Here is a 20,996-nt window from a genome sequence, read left to right on the forward strand (position 1 = left end):
TCCATCTGATTGCTATACCGAAAACGTTTTAGTCTTTCGATGAAGTCCTTTCGTGCCACGTTAAAAGAAATGCTGTTTGTTTTTTATTTCTTTACAAAATTAACAATAAAATTGGGCTTCTTACCCACATTTGATGATATTTATTTATTTTTTTATTTTTATTTATAAACTTCGCCAGAGGAGAAAAAAAACAAAATGAAAAACCTCTGACAGGAGAGAACTCACAGAACGATATGTTCCAATAACGAGACCCCTTGTATAAATAAAATCACATCATAATAATTAAGTATTGACAAATAATTAACAACACATTTTAACTAATAATACAGGTAACGATCTGCTTTGATGACATTTTATGCAGACACTTTTGAACGTTTGAGGTACTGCGGGATCGTACACATTTAAAGTCAAATCTAGGTAGTATGCCCTCAAATTAGTTTTAAATACATCTATAGATTTTGTATTGTCCCTCAAGAAGTCTGGAAGTGTGTTAAATGCTCTTGAGGCTCTTGAGTAAAAACTGTTCTGGAACGTGACAGTCTTAGCTTTAGGTATATCTAGTAATATACTCTTAGTTGGAGCAGAACGCCTGGTAACTCTAATAGGTTGAAATATCTTAAAATTGGTGTCAGAACTATTAACAATAGATTTATAAGTGTAGACTAGATCCAAGTATTCATGCCAATAGCACAGAGGGATAAGGCCTGTGAGTGTTAGTCTGTTTTTATACGAGATACCAGTCCTGTAGGGTAGTGAGAGTATATATTTAGTTGCACGTCGTTGTATTCTCTCGATAATTTCGATCAGTTTGACTGACTGCGGGGCCCATACTTGTGAACTGTACGAGAGGTTGCTCATCACTAAGGCTGTATACAGTGCTTTGCGAGCAGATTGATTTTTGACCTCAAGTGTCGACCTACGAATATTGTCCAGTACTTTCCTTTGATGCTGTTTGTTTTTTATTTCTTTACAGAATTAGCAATCAAATTGGGCTTCTTACCCACATTTGATGTTATTGAGCAGTACTTTACTTTCTGTTTGTTACGCTGTACAAGTTGGTGACATCTTTAGTCACTGGATGAAACAGTAAGAAGATATCAATTATATACAAAAACTAGTTTCCTGCACTTTCCGCTTACATCGTTGGCTGGGTCACACAAGGTGGTCAAAAGTTATTTTTTGGTCTGTTGAGGGAATCTTGTAGTTACCTTTCAAAAAATGACCAGTACTTCCCACTGATACTGTTTCTTCAAAATTTCTTTACAAAAATCAAATTGGGCTTCTTACCCACATTTGATGTTGTGTGCTTTTTGTGGTGAGAAAAAACGATAATCCACGTTGCTACACTCAAAACTTCTTGGTTCTTAATGGTAGAAAGATTAAAACAACATTACCTAAACAATTACAAATCTATGGAAACTTTTACACAAAATAAAAAGCGAAAAAGGCTAATCTTGTATTACCATGTTTCAGTGATTTCACATTGTCAACAATTAACCAAGAACAGTTGATCAGTATTATTGACCCTCTAAAGATATCGCCATAGCAACAACTGGTACCACAAGCGAACCACCCTCTGTTTGTGTGGTGTAATGACTGTTTGCAATTTGAGACTATATTCTCGCGACACAATCGGTTGAAATTTTTACTGAGTAGCGATATTTAAAGTCGCCTTTTTACCTTTATGTTGAAATAAAGTTTGAAGGAAATGTTGATTGAGTCACGCGTGGTGTTTTTTTGCCATTCCGAGCCGTAGAAACCCTTTTTTGGCGCGTTTACTGTTTTACAGTGTTGCCGGCCAGTAAACGCGCCAAAAAAGGGTTTCTACGGCTCGGAATGGCAAAAAAACACCACGCGTGACTCAATCAACATTTCCTTCAAACTTTATTTCAACATAAAGGTAAAAAGGCGACTTTAAATATCGCTATTCGGTAAAACTTTCAACCGATTGTGTCGCGAGAATATGAAGTCTCAAATTACAAACAGTCATTACACCACACAAACAGAGGGTGGTCCGCCTATGCTGGTACAATATGACAAGGCAATGGTCGTTGCTATGGTGACATCAGGGGCCTTCCCCTAGAGTATAGGTATAAGGTTAACCCTTTAACCCCTAATATCAATGAACAAATTCTCCTATCTTCTCCCTGTGCTTTTCTTATAAAAGTACTGGGGAGAAGTTATAAGATTAAGGCCTGTGCCTACTCCCCCTTTTGCTACTGTGCATCCGTTCTGCGCATCTCATGATTGCCCGAGAAAGTCGGGTTTCTAACGGCGGTGCCTGCTAAAACAGAGATATTTTTGCACGATTTATAACTACAGTATGTGGGAAAAGCAGATCATGGCAAGGGTCATTGGGATACGAAAAGAAAATAAGGGGTAACAACGCATTTTTCAGAGATAATTAAGCTTCAATTTGGGAAAAAATGCCATACATTGCTTTGTATTTTAGCACTCTTTGAGAATTATTGTTGCTTAATTATCTCTAAAAATTGCATGGTTACGCCCAATTTTCTCTTTGGATTCCAATAGTCCTTGCTAAGATCTGCTTTTCCTACATAGTCATAAACTGCACAAAAATACCTCGGTATAATTAGGCACTGTCCTTAAGCCCTAGCAGTGATCAGCATCAAATTTTTCTTTGTAACATCAATGCTTATTCAACCCCTGAAGTCATAGGAATTAAGGATATGATCACTCAAGGTGAATTTTCTTGATATTTCAAAAACTTCTCCCCAGAAAAGTATGGGGATAAGGAAGGAGAATTTGTTCTTTGATATTAGGGGTTAAAGGATTAAGGACGTGTTTGCCTTTTCCATTGCTAAGCACTCACGTTCCTTTTACTATCGCTTCTTCCTTTGACTGATCAGTGTAAAATGATATTCTAAGAACTAAAGGTCCCTGTTCACAGAATCTTTGATTCCAGGTAAAAGTAACAAGAGTCACGCTGATCTCGTTTTCTCTTTTCGTGAGCTTGGGAGTCCTGTTGTCCATGCAGTGACACGTGCTGCAGAGAAAGAAAAAAAATTGCAGACAAATTAACATCTTATCTGACACCAACATGGCGTCCATTTGAAGCCACCAAAACCGATCAACATTTCACGTATTTAAGTGTGTACATGCGATAACCTGAGATACTTCTAAGCTTTTTTCTTTCACAGAATTTCAGTAGAAAGGCCTACTTTGTCCTTGTTCCTTTCTTTTCTAATAGAGGAACACATGAAGCAAAAATTCCCTGATAAACTGTTGAATATTTATGGTAAAACAACTGAGTTAAATATGACTCAAAAAGAAGTTAAATAGGACTAAAAATAAGAGAGAAAACTTGATTGACTCCCTTAATTTGCAAAACGTGTTGCTAATTGTATCAAGCCCTCACTTCAGACTAATTGGTGTACTTTCTGACAATAAGCCAAGCACACATTTGGAATCAAGCAAAAGTGTGAGGGTACTGTGGACTGACCCTCCGAATGGGCGAGCATGAAAGTGTACAACAACACTTAAAATGTCACAGAAGAGAAATCTGCTTTCTGAGAAGTCAATTCTTTCAATCAACTTAAACGACATACGAGTCACAGTAACAAAGCTGAAAACCGCATAGATTCTAGTTTTTACAAGTTATTAGTTAGTGGAATTCTCCCTTTTTCCAAACAAGACGAAAATTAATTCAGTTGTTGCTTTTAGGGCGTGACTTCTAACAGAGTATATAAAGCAGATAAAATCATACATTGTAATGCCGAGTTTACGTAACAGGGCAGCAGACTGAGAAATGAGGACGGCACAATTTCTTTGTGTGACAGCCAATTCCTCTGGTTTAAATTACTTTCCTCTCGATGTGTTTGTGTCATAAACAAAAAAGAGGTAAACGACTTAAACAGAAGATTACGTGAAATGCAAAAATAATTTATAGCTGTCAATCTGGTCACACAGGGGCATTTTACTGTGTTCTTTCCTCTGCTGCCGTGTTACACACAGCACAACGGTTATTTGAGAACACGAAAAGTAAGTAGAAAGCCGGGAAGCTGACTGCATTTCTGATGTTTTCTATTGTCTTGAAATTCCTGTCTAGTCTTACGGCAATAAAATGCATGATTTCACCTTCATTACTACTGAAATCCCTGCTAGCCTGCGTGCAAACTTCTCCAGTTAATATTTCCTTTGCTTTTCTGCGTAAAGCAAAAGAAAATGAGATGTCTGCACGCAGGCAATTGCCTGCTTTTTGTTACGACATGCTTCAAGATTCTTTTGCTTACATTTGCATTGACATCACTACTTTCGTCGTACCCATGTGCAGACAGGCCCACAGTCTTGTTTCAGCAAATGGGTTGCTGGAATGGCCACCAACGTTTAGCACCACTAACCACAGTTGGAGTGCACAGGCACATTTTCAGAAGTAATACTGCCTTCCACAACTCAATTTTTAGCTGACGAACTGTCTTGTACTCCATAAAAGCTGACAGTTAGATCAATTAAGGAAAGTGATTTGGATTTTACCACAAGTTTACTTAAGTCGTATCCACGGCTGCCTTGGGTTACACGTTGGTCATTCAATCGTAATCTCAGTGTGGTTAACGACTCGCATCTCATTAAAATGTCCCAAAATTTGGGTAAAAAGTCATCATTTCCTTCACCGTAGATGTTTAATGTTAGATTGAGTGTAGATAAAGACTTGTTCGCTGCCAAAACATTACCCAAACCACGTTCCCAGCCATCACTTATGTCACTGTAGTTGCTTATTGTCAGAGTGAGTGTACTTAATGGGGCCGAAAAGAAAAATGCCAGCATCCTACCACTGAGGAGGGTGCCGTAGTTGTTAACCGTAAGAGTGAATGCATTCAATGAAGTGTTAAACAAATCCCTTGCCAGAATGAAATGTTCGAATTCAATGAGATCTTGGCGCTTGCTGTACTTGTTAATGATCACAGTTAGTGCCTTCAATGATCTGTTTTTGCACAAACCCTCAACAACGTTGTACACTAAGGATTCACCAAAATTAATGTAGTCGTTAATTTTCAGAGTGACTGCATTCAATGTGTTTTCCTCCAAAAGGGAAACCAGATCGACTGCCCTACAAAAGAAGGAGAATCCATCTATTGTCAGAGTAAGTTCATTTAATGCTGTGTTTTCCATCATACGTGTAGCAAGAGGTAAATGCGAGCGTTCAACCATATGCTTGGAGAAGAACATTCCAACACTGAGCTTTTCCTCTCTGGTATTTCTCAGTTGAGTAATGAGCGTTGCCAGTGATGTAGGATCATCAACATAGACATCAGGATCATCACTTGATTCACCTGGACGTAAACGCACGTCGTGTACGTTAAGTGTAACAGCTGGGTTCTTGTCTAAAATTCCTTGAAAGAGATTCCTTTCCTCTTCAGCCAAGCTTCCCCAAATGTTGACACTTACACAGGACAATGTTTTGTTTAGATTGACACATCTTGCCGTGCAACTAGCAATACCATCGGTTAATTTTCCACGGACATTCAAAGTCAGGCGAGACAGTGGGGCACCCATCAAGGTTTCACATAGAGCTTCTGCGCCTTCACAGCTCAACCCACCCCAAAAGTTGACTGTAAGGTGATGTTCTGGAAGTAACCCTTTGTCCACCACAACTGGAAGAAAATGAGCCACCTGATTAGCCGTCACTTGACAGATAATTTCTGGATGAAAAGCAAAAGAACCTTGGAACTTCTTAGCTGTCTGTAGATTTTCCACTATAGCCTGCCAGTTGTCAGGGAGCTTTCCGAAAACAACTACTCTTAAATCACTCAGGGAACAATTTTCCATCAGACCTCTCTCTATTAAATAAGCACCATGGAAACTCAGTCGTCCTTCAACACATAAATCAAGAGACTTCAAAACGGTTTGTCCTTTGAGTCCTCTGCTAAGAGCAGCAGCTAATAAATCTTGCATATCTCCACAAATGGTGAGGGACAGAGAGGCCAGAGATTTGTGTGATAAAAGCTTTTCTAAAGCTTGAATAGCAGCCTTACTCATTAAGCCATGAACCCTGAGAACAACAGATTTCAGTGGCGTATCGGCAGATAATCCTTTCTCAAGAGCTGCAGCCCAAGCGTCACGCCATTCTCCTGACAATGTGAACGTAACTTTTGTTAAGCTCTTGATGGCAGCCAAACCTTTACCAATGATGACAGCTACATCACAAGAGATACTCTGCTGCACAGCAAGACTCAATGCCGATAAACAATTACTTGCTGACAACCTTTCAAACAGAACATCTGCTTTATCTTTTGTAAGTTCAATTACAGAAATGTTCAGCGTCCTTAGCTGTGAGCAAGATTCTAGAACATCTCCAACGTTGACAACATAAACTTCCGGAAACAGTTCACAGGTATAACAATCAGACAAGTCAAGTGTGACAGGCTTCTGTATATTTGAAAACTTTTTACAGGCCCCTAACACATGGGCAACGGCATGGCCAGTCGTAAGTCCGGCACCAATGACAGCAAGCTTAACATGTGTGTCCAACGGAAAAGGTATAAAGGAAAAAAGAGCACCTGCAATTTGTTCAGCACTTCCACTTTCACTGAAGCTTTCAACGAAGTAATTTGCTGCCGCCATACTGCATCCATGCCAGTCCCAGTCACCCGAGCTACGCAGCTTTTTACCAATCTGACTAAACAGGACATTTGCTTTCTCACCTAGCATCCCAGCTACAAAAAGAAACACCTGTGGATATTTTTCTACCAAAGAATTAAAGTCTAAATGCTCAAATACATTAAACTTATTTCTTCGTAACTTGTGCGCAAGATATAATGCAGCCAGGTGCTCTTGGAACGTTTTGTGAAGAAAGTAGTATTCATGTTGTGGATTTAACTTCTTCAGACTTTCTTCCTTGTAAAGAAGGCCTAGTCCACGAGCTACCAATTTGTCATTTCTCCTTTCCAATTCTTTCAATTCGTCTTCACGAAAACTATGGCGATCGTTCAGGAGGCATTTCCAAGCTAGCTTTCCAAGTGCAAGGAGCTCCTTTTCAAATTGCTTGTCTAAATCTCTGTCATCTTCACAGAGCTTAAGATTATGTTTTGCACAATATCTTCTCAAAAGACAACGGACAATGATTTGGTAAAGCTCAGTACGGGAAGACGGCAATTTTCCTTCATAATCTTGATAAATAACGCACAGGAGAAGTAGATTTAGAGGATTGTTTCGAAGGGCATGTAATAATGTGTTCTCTTTGATTTCTTCAATGAGCCTTTCACCCTTCAATGAATGCTCTGGACCAACATTCTTAAAATGCTTCCTGATATACTCGAAAGCATCGCTTTCAGTGAATCCTTCGATCTGTAAAAGAATGTCAAAAACAAACTTCTTCCTTGCATCAATTCCTCTCTCTTGCCGTGATGTGGCCAGGACATAGCAAAATGGCAGAATTCTTCTGTGAAGAAGTTCACCCACATCATGCTTTGATTTTTCGGGAAGCTCGTCCAGACCGTCCAAAATAATTAAAATTCTCTCCTGATTATGAATGTCCTTCAGGAAATCCAGCAGCTTTTCTCTCGTATTTTTTTCAATATCCTTTGGCAGAAGTTGTTCGATGATGGCTTCCATTATATCCCCATCGATGTCTCGGCATTTTAACAACAGCACAAATTCAAAATTGGGAAAGGTAAACGCTGTGTCGGTGTTTCGATTCGCCCAATCGTAAGCAAGCTTGAGACAAAAAGTTGTTTTGCCAATTCCGGGGCTTCCCTCAACAAGCGTCATGACATCCTCACCTTTTGTAGGAGCATCAAAGATGTCATACATGTTCACCTCACCACCTTCCGCCTGAATGCCTGCTTTTGGCCTTGAAACAATTTTCAATCTTGTGTAGACGTTTTCAAGAGGTAGCTGAATGGTGTTGTCCCAAAGAAGCGGCCTCAGCTGAGCCCGTCTATTGTACTCTGCTCTGAGCAACTTCGTTACAGCCGAGTTGTTGCTAGCTGCTGGGAAAAAATAAAAATAAAAAATCACTGGCAATAACAGCGTCTTGATAGCTGGCAGTTAACATCTCGTTGAGCTGATTTTAGGGTCATGGGAGCTTGTAAGGGGATTTTTGCTGAGGAGATATGAAAATTATCCAAAAACCTGAAATCAGAGATTTTACACACTCCCGTAGCCTATCAACCAACCAACACCGCACCCCCCCCCCCCCCCGCCCCCAACACAAGTAATTTGGTCGACAATGAATGGCATAGAGAAAGCAAAGAGCAAACTTGATTTATTGAATTATGTCGATTCTTGTGCAATGCAGTACCAGGATTTCAAGATGAAAGCAAAGTTTAGGGGTGGTTATCATGTTAACTTACGTTTTTCTACCTTACTGGAGTGTCCCCAATTAGTGCTTGGCGCTAAATACATTGACACTTAAATAAAGTGATTTATTTATTTATTCATTTATTTATTTATTTATTTATTTATTTATTTATTTATTATTTATTTATTTTTATTTACATCTTGTCAAAAATAACAAAGCAATATTTTGAAAGTAGTAGTTTTGACAGAAAAAATAGCTACATTCAGCACAGTTAAACAAGGACTCTTGAAACTAATCACCAAGATGGCAATCTCCGGATTGTAAAATTAAAGAAATGTACAAACTACGATTATAGCAAATGACATGAACTGAATGACTGAACTGAAATACACGTTGTTGCTCAGGTCAACAGGCCGACGGAGCCGCAACTTGCCTTAAGAAATTAAATGCACGAAGAAATTACCTGTAAGACCTTTACTAGTTGACAGTTTACGCTGCTTTGGAGCTGAAGTGCATCTTGTGCTTGGAGATAATGGTCTTTTCCCCTTTGCTGTATCTTGCTTTTCAAATGAACCTGGATGAAAAAAAAATGTATTGATTTCTCTCACCCCTACCAAAAGACATTAAGACTTTAGGGCTATTTGAATACAAAACGAAAACTGGGGGTGACCATGCAGGACAACCTGCACTGTTTGCAGTGTCTCGCATTACTGGTCTCGAAGGGACGAACAGCAGAACAATGCTCCTAGCCCTAAGAACAATGCAGCTGCAGGTTACCAGGGTCCAGGGAAAATAGAGTTCTAGGGCAGGTACAGGCTTACTATTCAGAGATTACTACAACAATAAGAACAATAATAACTCTACAACAATTATAATAATTTGGAAACAATGGGAAAGCAGCAAAACTGCCCAAGGTCAAGCTGGACTTTGCGCGCCGTAGTTTTTATTTTTAGGTGCCTCGATATTTAATTCTTTGCCTTTAAGTTTGAGAAACATTAATTCTAGATTTTTATTCAGGAAAGCCTTGGACGATTTTTAACTGTTAATTTTCACTGTAGTTCTAAATTAGTGCATGTTTTGTTTTAACATCTTTTAGCTATTCTTATTTGTAAGTTTTTAATTTGTAGTCAACAGGACCCTGTTGATAACAGTATTCTATATTGAAGGGTTATCCTGTATAAATATTCGATTCTTATTATTAAGCTTTATACACTCCACTCCCTCTAAAAATGTGTCATCCTTACTACAGTTCTGCTTGTTCCATTAATTAAAACGCCAAAAAATTCTCCGACAATCTCGAAATACGCAAAGCGTATCAAAACATGGCGCATGTGACCTAACCCCAAGAGGGAAAATGCGCCACAAAATAAGAAGTTAAAGAAAGAGACAAAAGAACTATGTGAAGAATCTACAAAAAAATTTCCAGCTTTCTCAGTATAAAGATCCGACACTTTACTGTGACCAAAGATAATTGCCAAAGCACTGTTTGATTAACGAATTGATTGATTGATCGATTGATTGATTGATTGATTGATTGATTGATTTATTGACTCTCACAGCGACTAATATTATTATCTTGTCAGTAAGAAGTTAAAGGACGAGACAAAAGAACTTCGTGAAGAATCTACAAAAAAAATTTCCAACCTTCTCAGTATAAAAATCTACTGTGACCAAAGTTAAGTGCCAAAGCACTGTTTGATTTATTGACTGATTGATTGATTATCATGGCGACTAATATTGCTAGTCTTCTTCACGATCAATCTACTCATGGATACTAGCACAAATTCGTCACACATTATTTCAAGAATTAACACGATCCAAAGCATCTGACATTACCAATCGCATAAACGAAAAGGCTGAACCCAAGCGTCAAGCAGGACATTTTACACACTACTAAAAATGTTCCTATAAACCCCTCCTCGATTACAACTTTCAAATTATTGCACCATACAAGGAAGTGAAAAACAGCACAATGTAACCATAAACTATGGCCTAATGAGAAGACAACAAATTGGGCTATTTCATTTCGGTAAAAATCTCATTTCAATCTCGCAACATTTCAGACATTTTACTACGGAAGTTTTCTTGTTGAACATACCCACCGGGCAAAAAGTTTCATTCCCAAGTCTCCTACCTCAACAAAATAAAAAATGAAAAATAAATAATAAATAAAAATAAATAAAAAATGCTCACCTTCCTCTATAAAATTATTTCTCAATCTGCTATATTATCCAGAAAAAAAAAACAGCCCTCAAAGCCAAAGCTGTCTGATCTTTAAAGTTTTGTTCCAGTAATCCTGTGTTCCATACACACAGTGTTTAATAACATCTACACTATAGAATATTCAGTTACCTTTTCAAGTTTAATAGAAAATGCGCACTGCTCAAACTGTTCAATAATGTTATGATCGCTGTCCACATTAAACAAAAATTCTACTTTTCAAATTAATAGGGTGCGAGGGCCCAGTTTAGGTCGTAAAATCAGGAAGGACTTTATTCATGTTCACATGTTCATCCTAGCAGACATTTATCAAGATAATTATGCGATCATACCTTGTTGAACCTCCATAACAAGTGAAGGGTCCTTGTTGGCCTCAATGATTACCATGTGCCCTCCATCCTCATCACTGGCATAGCTCCCTGGGGGGAAAACGATATATAGAAACACAGGTTTACCCATTTTTATTTTTCTCCTTCTAGCAGCACCACTCAAACTCCAAAGTACCTTGTCAGTGCCACTAACTCAGTGGAAAAACACCAACACATCCACTAACAATGGAATCTATTTTACCTGTCATAAGTTTGACACAACTGGTATTAATTTACAGGTACATCGTTTTACTGTTGTGATCCTTACTTATGCTGCTTGGAAACCAGAAATCTTCTGATACATGACAGACTTCTTACTAAACGAAGCAGCTAACGAAAACGATGGTTTCTTCCAGAACTGGGCCACATACTTTTGAGAAAGAAAGAAAAAAAAAGCAGCGGACATCCAATTAAATATTAAACACCATGTACTAATCACAGTTATGTAATGGTTCCAGCACAATGAAGGATATTTTCAAAAGGAGAAACTTACTTTGTGTTATGTTCAGCATCCTTTCTACAAGTCTTCCACACTGTTCCTCCCAACTGTATTTCTGTGCATATTTTCCACAAAGATCTTTTGTCTCTCCAAGCCGTACATCCCTGTCTTTTTCACAAACAGCCCTGATTGCCTTGGCCCACTCTTTAGGATCTTCTGAATTCACGACACTGTAAGAACCATACAACACTTTCTTTAAAGCTTCCCCAAGACCCGAGTTACCACTGACAAGCACAGGAAGACCAGCAGATAAAGCTTCAAGAGCAGCCAGCCCAAAGCCTTCAGTTCTTGAGGGCATAATAGCAAGATCTGCCTCGGAAAACTGTTGAGCTAGCTGCTCTCTTTCCTTAAAGCTACGCACAGTTAGTTGAGTTGGAGCAATGCCTTCCTTGAGTAACATTTCTCTGACTTTCTCTTCTTCTCCATTTGGTGCACCAACAAACACAAGTTTGTAGGGATGTGGCATGTCCTTCAACTCAGCAATTGCCCTGGCAGCAATGTCATATCCCTTCAGGTGAAAGTCTTCGCTATCGCCACGCCCAAACATTAAAACACGAAATGTTCTTCTTTCTTCAGTGGCTTGATTCACATCAGCAAACTCAGAGAAGACCCCTGGGGTCAGATTGAGAACATCTTGGTCCTTTCCACAGCAACGGAGGTAACAGGAGAAAGCTTCAGCCAGCTTGGGTCCAACTGCTACGACTTGATCAGCTAATTCACAGAGTTTAATCTCTGCCTGGTGCTTTTTCTCACCTTTGGAAATGGGGTCTGCATAGCTCTTAAACATTCCAAGTTCTTCAGGGTCGGTATGAACAACCTGAATCCATTTACAATCACCATGCAGACGTTTTATGTGGGGCACTTGACGACCAAGATGGACTCCATGGCCTATCACACAGTCCATGACATGATCTTTTGGAATGGACGCCAGCCAGTCAATTGGATCATCATAACCAGGCATCTCCTCTGCTTCAATAAGATTGACATTGTGACTAGCAGCGCCCCTTTTGTCCTCTTCACTACAGCGAGGGAGATAGACACTGACTTCCACATTGTGGTGTTTTGCCAGCTGGATTGCAAGTTCTCTATTAATGGTTGACAAGCCTCCTTTTGTAGATCGCCATTCACTACTGAGAAGAGTAACTTTTAGTTTCCTGTTGGAAGCCAAGCTTGGCCTACTTTCTAGGCATTCCTGTGATGTAGAGGCTGACGTGCTAGGCAAGGAGGAATCCTAAAACAAATATGTAATCGATTTAATGACGGAAATATCACGTGTTGAGTTGGTAAGGCCAGGCAGTTATCAGATGTAATGCTCAAAATGAGTTAAATCTATTGAGGTCGCTACTTTTAGAAGAATGAGAGGATTGAATTTAAGAACCCCCACCCCCCCCCCCCAAAAAAAACCCATCATATTGTTGAGTTACCTTATTTAAAAGAAATGGCAAATATCATATCTTATTTTACCTTAAGGAAACAGATATTTAAAAGGAATGATAGGCTATTAATTGGGGTATTCAGCAACCAAAAAAGGTACGATTAGCTTAGATTGGGGAGTCATACGAGTAACGTTAGCTTAGTTTAGGGAGGGTCAACACATGCCCTAGGGTTCTAGTTGTTGATTGGGGGATTGTGCACCTCATAGGAGTAAGGTTAGCTTAGTTTGGGGAGGGTGAACACCTACCCTGGGGTTAACTATTGTTTGGGGGATTGGGCACCTCATAGGGGTAGGGGTAGCTTAGCTTGGGGAAGGTGAACACCTACCCTGGGATAAGCTATGGTTTGAGGGATTGGACACCTCATAGGGGTGAGGTTGGCTTAGTTTGGGGAGGGTGAACACCTACCCTGGGGTTAACTATTGTTTGGGGGATTGGACACCTCATAGGGGTGAGGTTAGCTTAGCTTGGGGAAGGTGAACACCTACCCTGGGGTTAGCTATTGTTTGAGGGATTGGACACCTCATAATGGTGAGGTTAGCTTAGGCTGGGGAGGGTGAACACCTACCCTGGGGTAACTATTGTTTGGGGGATTGGGCACCTCATAGGGGTGAGGTTGGCTTAGTTTGGGGAGGGTGAACACCTACCCTGGGGTTAACTATTGTTTGGAGGATTGGACACCTCGTAGGGGTGAGGTTAGCTTAGCTTGGGGAAGGTGAACACCTACCCTGGGGTTAGCTATTGTTTGAGGGATTGGACACCTCATAATGGTGAGGTTAGCCTAGGCTGGGGAGGGTGAACACCTACCCTGGGGTAACTATTGTTTGGGGGATTGGGCACCTCATAGGGGTGAGGTTAGCCTAGTTTGGGGAGGGTGAACAGCTACCCTGGGGTTAACTATTGTTTGGGGGATTGGACACCTCATAGGGGTGAGGTTAGCTTACTTTGGGGAGGGTGAACACCAACCCTGGGGTAACTATTGTTTTGGGGATTGGGCACCTCATAGGGGTGAGGTTAGCTTAGTTTGGGGAGGGTAAACACCTACCCTGGGGCTAACTATTTTTTGGGGGATTGGACAACTCATAGGGGTGAGGTTAGCTTAGTTTGGGGAGGGTGAACACCTACCCTGAGGTAACTATTGTTTTGGGGATTGGGCACCTCATAGGGGTGAGGTTAGCTTAGTTTGGGGAGGGTAAACACCTACCCTGGGGCTAACTATTTTTTGGGGGATTGGACAACTCATAGGGGTGAGGTTAGCTTAGTTTGGGGAGGGTGAACACCTACCCTGAGGTAACTATTGTTTTGGGGATTGGGCACCTCATAGGGGTGAGGTTAGCTTAGTTTGGGGAGGGTAAACACCTACCCTGGGGCTAACTATTTTTTGGGGGATTGGACAACTCATAGGGGTGAGGTTAGCTTAGTTTGGGGAGGGTGAACACCTACCCTGAGGTAACTATTGTTTTGGGGATTGGGCACCTCATAGGGGTGAGGTTAGCTTAGTTTGGGGAGGGTAAACACCTACCCAGGGGTTAGCTATTGTTTGGTGGATGGTGAACCTCCTAGGAGTAAGGTTACCTTAATGCGAGTAGGATGAAAACCTACCCTGGGGTTAGTTATTGCTTAGGGGATTGGGCACCTCATAAAAGTAAGGTTAGCTTAGTTTGGGGAGGGTGAACACCTACCCTGGGATTAACTATTGTTTTGGGGATTGGGCACCTCATAGGGGTAAGGGTAGCTTAGTTTGTGGAGGGTGAACACGTACCATGGGGTTAACTATTGTTGGGGGATTGGGCACCTCATAGGGTTAAGGTTAGCTTAGACTGGGGAGGGTGAACACCTACCCTGGCGTTAACTATTGTTGGGGGATTGGGCACCTCATAGGGTAAGGTTAGCTTAGACTGGGGAGGGTGAACACCTACCCTGGGGTTAACTATTGTTTGGGGGCTTGGACACCTGATAGTTTGGGGAGGGTGAATACCTTTCTTGGGGTAAGCTATTAGTTGGCGGATTTGCCTCCTCAAAGGTTAAAGGTAAGCCTAGTCTGGGAGTAAAAACCTGCCTTGGGGTTAGCTATTGTTTGGGAGATTGCGCATCTCAAAGGATTAAGGTTAGATTAATCTTGGGAGAGTGAACACCTGCCCTGGGGTTTGCTATTGTTTGGGGGATTTGGCTCCTTAAAGGATAAAGATAAGCTTAGTCTGGGGATAGTGAACACCTGCCCTGGGGTGAGCTCTTGTTAGGGGTAAGGCTAGCTTAGTTTGCAGAGGGTGAACACCTACCCTGGGGTTAGCTATTGTTTGGGGGATTGGACACCTTAAAGGGGTAAGCTACACTAAGTCTGGGGAGAGCAAAAACATGTTCTGGGGTTAGATATTGTTTGGGGGATCGGGTATCTCAAAGGATTAATGTTTGCTTACTTTGGGGAGGGTGAACACCTACCCTGGGGTTAGCCATTCTTTAGGGGATTGGGCAGCTCATAGGGGTAAGGTCCGCTTAGTTTGGGGAGGATGAACACCTGCCCTGGGGTAAGCTATTGTTTGGGGGATTGGATACCTCAGAGAGGGAAGGGTAACTTAATCTGGAGAGGGTGAACAGCTATTTTGTGGTTAGCTATTTTTAGGGGAATTGGGCACCTCATAGGGGTAGGTAAGCTTAGTTTCAGGAGGGTGAACACCTCCCCTGGGTTTAGCTATTGTTTTGGGGATTGGGCACCTCATAGGGGTAAGGTTAGCTTAGTTTGTGGAGGGTGGACACCAATCCTGGGGATAACTATTGTTGGGGGATTGGGCACCTAATAGGGGTAAGGTTAGCTTAGTTTGTGGAGGGTGAACACCAACCCTGGGGTTAACTATTGTTGGGGGATTGGGCACCTCATAGGGGTAAGGTTAGCTTAGTTTGTGGAGGGTGAACACCAACCCTGGGGTTAACTATTGTTGGGGGATTGGGCACCTCATAGGACTAAGGTTAGCTTAGTCCAGGGAGGGTGATCTCCTACCCTGGGGTTAGCTATTGTTTGGGGAATTGAACACCTCTTAGGTGTATGGGTAGTTTAGTTTAGGGAGGGTGAACACCTGCCCTGAGCTGTTGTTTGGGGGATTGGGCACCGCATAGGAGTAAGGTTAACTTAGGGTGGGGAGGGTGATCGCCTGTCCTGGGGAGAGGTATTGTTTGGGCTTTTTGCATCTCATACATTTGGGGAGGGTAAACACCTGCCTTGGGTTTACAGGTAGCTCTTGTTTGGGGTATTGGGCATTTCATTAAGGAGTATCAATAGGTTTCTTTTGGGAGAGTGAATAGGTGCACTGGGGTTAGCTACATTGTATGTTTTGGGAGGTCTTGAACCTCACAGGGTATTAAGTAATAGCTTAGTCTGGGGAGGAATGGACATCTGTCCCGGGGTTAGCTCTTCTATACCAGACAAACAACGCACACACACATAGGGTGTCTTGACTGTAACAACATTCAAGATGAGCATAATCTGTATCAGTTCAATTACCGCAGACCAAAAGTTACCTTAATTGTCAGCCTGGACATCACAGGAAGCCTTCAGAAACAATCTTCAACTCTGATGCTAAATTAAAACTGTAAATAGAAATAACAGCTTGTTTCAGTAGGGAGGTTGTGTGTGATTTCACGTTTGCTTGAGCAATATTGTTTTCAAATAGAAATCCTACAACACAAGGTTTTGAAAATGTGATGGTATATTTCAAGCCTGGTGAATAAAGAAGAATGATGTATTATAAAGTGACACAGCCATACTTGGAGAATGAAATCTGAGTGCTCCTATCAGGCGTCGAACCTGCTCTACCACTGAGCTACTGGAGACTTGTGGGAGCTAAGGCTATTAAACTAGGTTCATGGGACAAATATACCAGCCAGCACGCTAGGAGCACTCAGATAGGAGCATTGGAGCACTCAGATTTCTTTTTTTCCGAGTATGCCTGTGTCACTTTCTAGAATAATAAATCATTCTCATTCAAGTATAAATAAGAAATATACCATCACATTTTTTTCATATACCACACGCTTCACATTCAAATCCTAGCAGTATGTAGATATTTTTCCACGAACCTAGTTTAATGGCCTAATTAGATTCCACGAGTCTCCTGTAGCTCAGTGGTAGAGCATATCCGAACTACTAATTGGAAGGTCTTAGTTTCGACTCCTGATAGAAGCACTCGCATTTCTTTTTTCCAAGTATGCCTGTGTCACTTTTCTAGAATAATACAGCATTCTCGACACAAGGTTTTATTTTTCCCCATGCACACGCACAGAACTGGCCACTGGAATAGCAGGACCTACATAGAATGTATGGAATATGATCGATTTACAAGCAAACTACATATCCCTTATATGCAAGAGCAGACTTAATGCAGCCATAACTTGTATTTATACTGAGCTTATAGTCACTGGGAAATTAATTTTAAAACCAGGTGGGACAACTAGAGTGGCATTGCAAACAGCTTCTCAAAAAAGGGAATTACATGGACCATAGTTTAGCTACATGTTAGAGTGGACTTGTAAATATGGGTGATTCAATACACCAGTGAACAAATATTTGAGGATTTGAGGCAATCACTTTGAAGCTTCCTGTTTCATTTAATGCTCAGGTTCAAATTGTTATAATCTATGAAGCGAGTCTATACCAACAAAGTATTGCTTTGTTCTGAAAGAAAAACCAGCAGGAAAGCCACCAGCCAAACAAAAACCAATCCAAGAAAAGCATTAATAAGCAATTCGAAATCTTCCAAACATGATGCGCATGCAACCAAAAAAAACTTGTGAAGATGCTGAAGAATCTGAATTGAAATTTTCGAGAGCTGAAATTTGAAGAAATGGCATGAAACTATAATTTATTAGAAAGTTAAATTTCTCAAGGGAAATAGCTGAATCTGCTTGGAAGGCAAAGAGGTTCTCAGTTCTCTTTGAATACCTAAATCTTTTCTCTGAGCCCAGCTTTGAATAACAGGTTAAGTGACTCTTTACATGCTTAAAATCACCGGCAATTTTTCCATCACATACTTTTCACATAACAAAGGATGTCATCATGTTGGGCAAAGAAAATTCAGGTAGGGATGTTCAACCATTGGCGATTCCCTTCCACTGTGAGCAGTGTAAGTAGGAAACATGAACTGATCATGGACAATATCAACATTACCAGCATTAATACCAAGAATGACATCATCATGTATAAGACACTATTGCAACAGGAAGTTTAGTTTAAAAAGTGGAGGGGGAGGGGAAGGCTTATCTGAATTGGCTTGTATGTGAGGTGTTAACAGTAGTTTTCTGTGCAGTGCGACTGATTTCAAGAACCAACAAAAACTTACCAAAAGTTGCTGCAGAGTATATCATCACTGACATCTTGAATCCACGTAAAGCAACACTAGGACACTGGCACTTAAAAAAACAATAAGTGATAGAACACTGAAATTACCCACTAACTTTTACGTATAATGCATGAAGCTGGGTTTTCATTGTCGCATAATTTTGCATACATTTACAGGTGTGAATTCATGTGCATAAATCAAACTAGAAAAAACATACGGACAGCTTAATTACCCTCTTATGTAAATTCAGATCCATTAAAGCATGAAAAATTACATGACAGTGAAAATTCACCTTGAGTAAGGTTTACCCTAAAGGATTGGGACATCAGTCTTAAGAATAAAAACTCCAATTTATTACTCCAATTTCTTATGTATGCATTACAAATATGACCTATATTTAACAATATCGACGGCAGTTTTCTATGGTCCTCTTATAGACCATAAAATGACGTCAAAAAATGTTCAAAACTCAAGTGGGTGGTTTCACTGCCAAGTTTTGGACATTTTGAGAAAGCGTGCGCGTTACATCTGACGTCATTTTTTTTGTCTGTACTCTTATAGACAATAGCTACAGGCCAATTGATTTGGGCAGTAATTGTAAAATCAACTATGGACAATCAGTAAATCCAAGATTTTGTATAAAGTACAGTAGGTTAGGAAAATTTTAGCAGCTGAATTAACGTACTGGAAGTATGCTCTTCAAAACAGTATCTGTGTTGAAGGATTCCTGTAATTTCTGACAGACCATCAAGTTCATCTAATTCACAATCTTAGGACACCTTCACAAAAATCGTAGGCGATTATATCAACACGGCAAATGAGTGCTGAAAAAAGGTTTTACTGACCGTAAACCATGACAAAAGTGTCTGCAATGATCACTCATCTTTCCTGGACAATTATCTTTTCACTTAATATCTCATTTGCAAGTAAGGGCCCAGTTGTAAACAGTAAGTTCATCTAAGTTTATGTAAGTTATTAAAACAATAAGTTTTTTTAGACTGGACTGGGGGTTAGTTATATGAAATCTCCACTGATCTCACAGTTGTTTTATATTAATTTATTATTTTGCCGTGGGACCTGAGAGATTTAGACAACAACAACAAACAAACAAACAAAGAAATAGGGTAAAATCACAATGTCAGCTTAACATGATGACATAAATCAGACATTTTCCTGTAAAATTCGCAGAAGCATATAAATTTGGAAACTTTCTTCGATGGATACCTACATGTAAGCTTAACTTTAAGATGGCCAAAGAAAACAACCGGCTGTTTTCACTCTCGATCGTCGGTCCTATCCTAAATTAACTACAGTGATAGCCAGCAAGAGTTATGAGAGTTCACAAATAAATCAAATTAGCTTCTAACAAGCACATTGTACATGTCACGCGATCCGTCTCACAAAGTTTACGTGCGGTTGCTTCGGAACAGAAGTGTGTACGTTCTGCTAGATTTATGCTCGCTGTTTGTGGAAGAGGGTAAGTATGACAGCGGTACACAGAACTTGAACTTATTTTATCTCGACGTTGAGTTCCCATAAACTTCTCCCAAGCTTACCTTCTGGCATGCCGAAAATCTGCAGGGAAATTGAGTTGCACGTATAAAACGCCAAAGCGATCAAGCTTTTCTCAGCAGCCTACATATTGAGACTCTTGTGACTCAATGAAGTCAGCCCATGGTTACACGATTGATAACAGATAAGAAACAGCGAAAATTCAAAGATAAAAGATACAAAACAATTTTATAAAACTGCACCCTGATGTAGTATTCTATGGCTGCATTTGGTCCTGCTACTCCCTAAGACTTCCGCGTTGCTCCCATATATGGTAAACGGCTTATTTCATTGGTCAAATAGTGTCACATGGTTTGTCATATGAAGCTGGAGGAACAAGAACAAGATTCTACGCTGGACAAGGAATCAAGGATTAAGGACAAGGAAATAGATATTTGAGGGCATCGAAAGAGAAAAACCCAAGTATAAAATCAAGAACACCCAACCTGGATGTCTTAATTCCAGTCTCATCAAGGCTCTACTCTTTACCGTTTATGAGTCGTTTGCTTTTGTATTTGTTTTTTCTCTCCTTGGGCAGAAGCCTGTGATCTGGATACTAAGGGGCTATTTTCATGGAAGAAGATCCTCGCCAGTAGGAAGATCCTAGAAGGCGGATCAACCTAGCGCCATATGTTTTCTCAGTATTCAGTTTACATGCAAAAAGTTGTACTAATGGCCCTAGCGATAGGATCTTGCTTGCTGAGAGATAGGAAGATCCCAGCACCATGTAAACAAGATTCGCTTGAAAGATCCTAGTAATAGGGACAAAAAAGAACAAGCATGGCTGCAGCCGTGCGTTCAGCTGCTAAGGGCCGACAATTTTTCTTCTTTTCCTTCTCCACTTGGTAAACACTCCGACCGAAATTTCTGCACATGAAACAATGGAAAAGTTCATCCGCCTTCTAGGATCTTCCTTGTGCTAGGATCCTCCTCCCTCCATGTAAACAGCGCCTTAGCCTTGGAGAAATCTCTTTTCCGAGTAGATGTATTTTTAGAACAGTACATCCTCATAGGACCATCGGACTGCCCTCAGATCAATTATCCAATCAAAGAAAAGAAATGCTAGTTAAATTGTGATACATCATACCTTCTCGCGTGAAAAGTAGTTCTAAAAATAAACTTTATTCGGGAAATTTTTTCATTCGAGGAATTAATACAAAACAAACGACACAGACAGTCATTGGCTCCTGACCTGGGCTGTGATCTGGCTTAAGAGCTATGCCGACGGCGGCTCAAGCTCCTGGCAGGTCCAACAGGAACGGACAGCGAGGCTTTGGGGAAAAGACCAGACAACAGACAGTCTCTGGCTCTTGAGGTTTGGGGTTGGGAATGGGA

At 40.5% G+C, this 20,996-nt stretch overlaps 3 protein-coding genes across 5 annotated transcripts in view; all 3 read right to left on the minus strand.

Moving 5' to 3' along the window:
- LOC146472173 (uncharacterized) overlaps window positions 1-19,863 on the minus strand; it is a 241,432-nt gene extending 221,569 nt beyond the window's left edge. For 2 of the 3 annotated variants that reach the window (XM_085119566.1, XM_085119565.1), the window contains exons 1-3: window positions 16,294-16,344; window positions 11,342-12,578; window positions 10,813-10,899 (exon numbers count right to left, since the gene is read on the minus strand). In XM_085119566.1, coding sequence (XP_084975692.1) covers window positions 10,813-10,899; window positions 11,342-12,578; window positions 16,294-16,314 — 1,345 coding nt within the window. In that variant the 5' untranslated portion in view covers window positions 16,315-16,344. Of the gene's footprint in view, window positions 1-4,253; window positions 7,950-8,723; window positions 8,835-10,812; window positions 10,900-11,341; window positions 12,579-16,293; window positions 16,363-19,666 lie in introns of those variants that run through there. The other variant, XM_085119568.1, reaches the window with a different exon arrangement.
- LOC146472187 (uncharacterized) overlaps window positions 1-20,996 on the minus strand; it is a 155,072-nt gene that overhangs the window by 32,995 nt on the left and 101,081 nt on the right. The gene's annotated exons all lie outside the window — the stretch shown is intronic.
- The window catches only part of LOC146472188 (uncharacterized), a 118,271-nt gene that overhangs the window by 32,995 nt on the left and 64,280 nt on the right, over window positions 1-20,996 (minus strand). The window lies entirely within an intron of this gene.

Source organism: Pavona decussata, unplaced genomic scaffold (genome assembly GCF_977016875.1).
Source record: "Pavona decussata unplaced genomic scaffold, jaPavDecu1.1 SCAFFOLD_100, whole genome shotgun sequence".
In the NCBI taxonomy this organism is placed as follows: Eukaryota; Metazoa; Cnidaria; class Anthozoa; order Scleractinia; family Agariciidae; genus Pavona; species Pavona decussata.